This window comes from Triticum aestivum, chromosome 5B, assembly GCF_018294505.1.
Source record: "Triticum aestivum cultivar Chinese Spring chromosome 5B, IWGSC CS RefSeq v2.1, whole genome shotgun sequence".
NCBI classification, from domain to species: Eukaryota; Viridiplantae; Streptophyta; class Magnoliopsida; order Poales; family Poaceae; genus Triticum; species Triticum aestivum.
In genome coordinates, this window is record NC_057807.1 from 475,634,881 (window position 1) to 475,640,556 (window position 5,676).

Below are 5,676 nucleotides of genomic sequence, written 5' to 3' on the forward strand. Positions count from 1 at the left end.
CCTTTTGCGTGGGTCCCACCATCTGCATGATATTGATTGGTGTGGAAGGTGTGTCAGGTCACTTATAAGTCAAGTGACAACCAAACAGGCGTGACTTATAAGTCACTGGTTTTAAGTCATCTGACTGGTGATTTATTAAAACCAAACAGGCCCTAAACCTAAGATTCAGCGCAAGAAATGAGTAAAAAGATTACCCGTGGGGACTCCGGACCGAGGGCTAGCGATAGTGGAGAGGACTCAGTACCGTATTCTGAGCAACGGCCAATTGTAGAGAGGACATGCTCTCCGCCGCCGCACAGTTATCCACGTCGTATAACGGGAACAATTAACCAAACTGATAACATAAAGAATACCAGAGTAGTACCGTATTCTGTTGGTCAGCACGACTGCACGAGCACTCATTCATTTATTCATTCATTCGGCCTCCACCATTATCCTCTCGCGGGAGAGACGGTGGCAGGCAGACCCATCCCGTCCCGTCCCGTCCCCGACCCACCTCTATTTCACCGTCGCCCACGCTCCCTTTCCCTTTCCGCATCCGCAGCAACGAAAGCGAGCGCAAACCAAACCCACCCCACAACGCAACGCGACGCACCCCCGTTCCACCCCGTCCCGTCCCGTCCCGCCCCCCTCCTCCGACGATTCGAGGCCCCGGGCTCCCGCGCGGCGGCGGCGGAGGAAGCATGAGGACGGCGGCGGAGGCGCACCAGTCGCGCCTGCTCTACGAGCTGGGCGCGCTGCTGCTGACGATCCTCCGGTCGCCGCTCGGGCCGGGGGAGGAGGGGCAGGGGCCGCCGCGGCAGGTGACGGCGGCCGGGGTGGCGTCCATGATGCTCGGCGCCTCCATGGCGCTCATGCTCTGCGGCTCCGTCACCTTCATGCTCGGCTTCTTCCTCATGCCCTGGGTCGTCGGCCTCGCCTGCGTCTTCCTCTTCGTCGGCTTCCTCACCAACCTCTCCGGGATCTGGAGGGCCATCCTCTGCTGGCCCGCCGCCTCCTCCTCGCCCCATAAGGACGCCTCCACATGTACGTGATCCCCTTTCTTCCGCGTCATCCCCGAGGGGACGGCTTGTCTTTCCTGCGCTCTGGATTGTTCGCTATTGCGATTCGATTCCGTGTAAATGTTAGCGTAATTGGGAACAGACACGAGGATTGGTGCTGTTTCTGGGCTCGATCGGGGTTAGAACGTTGTGAATTGGCCGCCTTCGCTTAAGTTCTGCCCAAATTTGAAGCATCTATGGCCTGTGCCGTTTAAATTGTTCTATTATAAATGATGATATTGAAGAAGCTCCTCGTGCGGATCAAACTGGAAACTGTAGGATTGGTCCACCAATTCTCTTCATGAGGGCATCGTATATGCATGCTGATGATGCAGAAATTATGATTTCACAAAAGCTTTTCCTCTCTCCCTGGGCAAATTGAAATTAACTTCGGATTGAAGCACCCGCCATCCCTACCCCATCTCCTGGAGAAGGGGAAAGGAAAGCAAGCAACCAGTGATGCTGGTGCATGCCACTGCGTGTTTATTGCCTGGATAATGTTCTTCTGTAATTTAGATCAAGAAAGACTACCTGGAGTTGCTGCTTGATGAGTTAAACGAGGGGGAATAGATAACTGCCTTAATGACCGTATGATATCAAAGATGGGAAAGGAGCAGTAGGTAAACATATAGAGTCAAAATGTATATCTAAAAGTGAAGGTGGATTTGATTGCCTATGCGCTGTAGTGCTTGTTAAGCAGGAGACAAGAAAAAGAAACTTTATATCTTGGCTAATGTTGACAGGACATGGGTAGGGTTCTTAGGATATAAACTTCATAACAAGAATACGTAAGGATCGCAAATCTTGCCGGAAAAAAAATGTCCTAGTCTATTGAACGAAAAAAACAAGAGAAGAAAATTTTGGAACTTAACCTTTAATATTTTAACATGTTGCTGTCACCCTTACATTTCCAATGAGAGCAGACTTTTGAAATAGACAGTTTTTGGTATTTTGATTAGAGACTGTCTACCTAGTGAGCAATCGTGCTGAAGGTGCACCTTGGTTGCCCCACCAACCACGATTTGCTCTTGATCATTTTTGATTTACACGTTAGAATCTCTACCGTAATATTCCTGTAATAAATAATGCTCATAGATTTAACTGTACCTTCAAGATCCAATGTTACAATATGATGATATCAATGTAATTCCTTTCCATATCCTTCATTGCTACGTGCTAAAATAGTGCTGTGCATATGTCAGTATCATGCTGCCAAGACTTTTTGCCTATCTATTGCTTGCTCAACTATCCAATACAAGAGTAACTTGACCTTTTCATTATCCTCTTGTCACAGGGCATATATTTCCCAAGCCTCCATTCATGTAGACGTGAAGTCGAATGCGGAGCAGCGATGTACAGAAGAAGCACATGAGTTTGGGCAGCAGTATTTTCCTTCCTGGGCAACTTTTACCATGTAACAAATGCAACAAGTCTAAATGGTTGTATACTTATAACTAGGAGGATACATCTTGACAGCAAACCTTGTACATATGGGAAGAATGCTCTGGTGTAATTGTTACGTGAGGCTTATGATTGTTTGAGAAATGGAAAAGCCTCTGTTTCTTCCCAGAATTACAAGAAATTCCGTGTTTCCGGATAAGTTTGTATCTGTTTGAGAGGAATGGCTGCAAATTGGATGGTTCGGTCGGGGTAATGCTTGTAATGCCATGTAAACTTGACATTTGTATGATGTTGACCATAAATGAACTTCTCATTTTCAAGAATGAGAACGAGAAAAGGGTGACTGATTTTTGTCGGAGAGTAAGCTGCAATATGCATTCTCTGCTCAATGGAGAAGGTTAGCAATGCTTCCTGTACTTGAAATTTGACTTGTATGATTTTGATCATAGGTTTTTCCTTTCTGTATAGTGAGGAGAAAATAGGGTTTGTCCAATCCGGTGGTAGTGGCGTCTGGCTTTTGATTTCACTACCATCTGTCTCCTCTGCTTGAACTTGACCTGTCCTTGTCCTAGCCTGAGCTAGCAAGGCTTAACGAAAGTGCCTCTTCTCCTGGACCCAAAAGAGCTGCAAGATTGCTATAGGTAACTGCAGATACTGGACGCTGACTTGAGCTCTAAAATGGGCACCCTGAGACGCAACGAATTGAAAGGTTGTGAGGTCACACCGAATGTAGGGGCCGTGAAAGCAAGAGGAGAGCAACCTCAGAAGCAAAGTTCAGCCAGCTCTTCTGCCAACGGCAAGCAACTGCCTCCTTTCTTGCGTATGACCGTCAGCATCAGGGAGGAGAACAGAAACTCAATAGAAGATCAAACACAGAACCAATCAAAGATAAAAAATGGTCACCATGGAATTGGAGGAGCGCGCGAAAGAACTGAACTGCTAAGTTTTTTCCATGACCTCCCCACACAACATTGACACGAGAATAACCACGATACAATTTCAGACCCAGACCCATAATACGGGGCGTTTTGTTATGTTTCATCCCCGGTGGATCTCATAAGCTGTTGGCATGAAAGCACCACAAAGTTTTTCACCATCAAACACAAAAACCACAACCGAATTGTTTGTTTTGCAGAACATTCTGTCTTCCATGGGGAAGCACGACCTCTGGTAAGATTCTTAGCCATAGTTCAGGCGGAACATGTCGTTGTGCACATAGAAGTTCCCTGGTCCGAGTGGCATCAAGTGGAACATCTGCACCAAACAGCGGGTTGCCATGTTAGCAAGTAAAGCAGGAGCCCAATGGGCATGTCAAACATAACCTGTCCAATAAATTTGGACACACACCCAAACAATTCACATATCAGCAACAAAAACAAGAAGAAAAGGTTAAGGTGGTCTAGGAATACAGATCAATCATCTTAGAAGGCACACCCATAAATTCCATGGATCATGGTAAAATATGCTGCCAGAGACACAAATCCAACAATTCGCACATTGTGATACCACAATGAAGATATGAAAGCATACATGCAGTAGCATGTGCAATATTTTCATAGAAATAACATACAAAAAATGAGACAACAGAGGTGATCCAGAAATATTTAGCTTGAACCCTAAACATTGTGGCAAAGTCAATGATAAGAATTTGATCTGATCCATTTTATAAGAATGCAAGAGAAGTCCGCAAGTGATAAGATATGACATAGGTTCAATTTGCACCACAAGGAGTAAATAGTAGCTGCAGTTCCGTGCAAAAAAACCCGACAAGGTACAATGCAGGAGTCAGCTAATAATTTAACTAAAATTAATATAGAACTTTATGAAATGTCATGATATGATTCTATAGCATTCAGAAGAATAAACATGCACAATAGACGTGTGTGTACTCCTAAACAAAGGAAAAATCTGATTTGATTGGTTCAGCTGAAAGTCAATCAACGATGTCACTGAATATATACTAAAGATAAAGTACACATATCCCAATCCCTCCACAAAGAGATCAGGAGCAAGCATACAAAAAAGGCATAAATGAATGCCAAAGAAACCTGTTGCCACAGGAAGAAGTACTACCAGTAATGGTGCAGACAACATCAAGAATCCTACCGATTATCTGAAGAACATAAAATCAAACTAAGCTCGTGACAAGTAAAGATCCCATAAGCATTGCAATCCCAGGATAATACTAGATCCTGAGACTAAGCTCATAGACTATTAATCTAAAGGGCAATAACCATTAACCAGAGACCAAATCAAACAAATCTAACGCTGACGAGCCAGTTCTAATACACATATTGACATAGCATTCCTGATGGAAATCTAACAATTCAGTCACAGCATCCCGCAAGCAATCATCCTAAACCATTTCAGAATGGAGATCTAAGTAACGACCAAGTTTAAGATGCCACGCTTCAATCCGGACATTTTGAGGGAGCATGAACCGTTAGATCGGGCCAAAGAAACGGGGCCATACCTGGGAGAACTTGATGTGGTGCTCGCCGTCGACTTGGAGGGATCCGGAGACGAAGACGAGCATACCGCCCGTGGGGCCGGCGGGCTGGCAGTCGACAGTGACGACGGTGTGGACGCACTTGGTGAAGGGGAGGGAGGTGAGCTTGGTGGCGATGGCGGCGGCTCCCTGGAACTTCTCGCCCTCGAAGGAGAGCATGGAGCCCTCCTGGTACAGCCCCACCAGCGCCGCCCGGTTGGTGTCGAACGTGCGGTAGTAGTGCTCGACGAACGCCTTCGCCACTGAGTCGGGGTCCATCTCTGCCGCCGCCGCCGCCGGTGAGGTTAGGGTTTGCGGAGGCCTTTTGTTTTTTATGGATAGGGAAATGGGTTTGCGAGGCGTCCGGTCGCGTTAGGAACGTTTTGACTGCGTACGAACGACGCGACGAGATTATCGCTTGATGGCCCGAACGTGGTAGCGAGCCTATCTATACCATGCCTAAGCAGCCCATAGAGTCAAGCCCAGACCTTTTTTTGTTAGAGAAGTCAGTGCGCATTTACCAGGAGTAACTAGTTGACGAGCGCTGCTTTGCATTGTTCACGATTTTCACTGTATTTTTCTTCTTCTTTTTTTCCTTGCTTTTTGTTTGTTTTGTTTCTTTCCTTCTCGTTTTTCATCGGCTTTCTTTGTTTTCCTATGTTGTTTTCTCGGTTTTCATTTATTCCATTTTATTTGCACTCATTCCTTCGGTTTTTTTTTGTTTCTCTTCTTTCTTTTTGGGTTTTC

General features: G+C 46.0%; 2 protein-coding genes across 2 annotated transcripts; one reads left to right on the plus strand and one right to left on the minus strand.

Annotated features, from left to right (window-relative positions):
* Positions 1-493: 493 nt before the first annotated feature.
* Positions 494-2,764, plus strand: LOC123112575 (uncharacterized). Its single transcript, XM_044533606.1, has 2 exons — positions 494-1,026; positions 2,335-2,764. Exons 1-2 carry the CDS (start codon positions 684-686, stop codon positions 2,364-2,366), a joined length of 375 nt encoding a protein of 124 aa, XP_044389541.1. The 5' UTR covers positions 494-683; the 3' UTR covers positions 2,367-2,764.
* Positions 2,765-3,369: 605 nt separating this feature from the next.
* LOC123112576 (nuclear transport factor 2) lies at positions 3,370-5,346 on the minus strand. Its single transcript, XM_044533607.1, has 2 exons — positions 4,915-5,346; positions 3,370-3,695 (listed from the first exon to the last, which is right to left on the minus strand). Exons 1-2 carry the CDS (start codon positions 5,206-5,208, stop codon positions 3,621-3,623), a joined length of 369 nt encoding a protein of 122 aa, XP_044389542.1. The 5' UTR covers positions 5,209-5,346; the 3' UTR covers positions 3,370-3,620.
* Between the last annotated feature and the right edge of the window lie 330 nt (positions 5,347-5,676).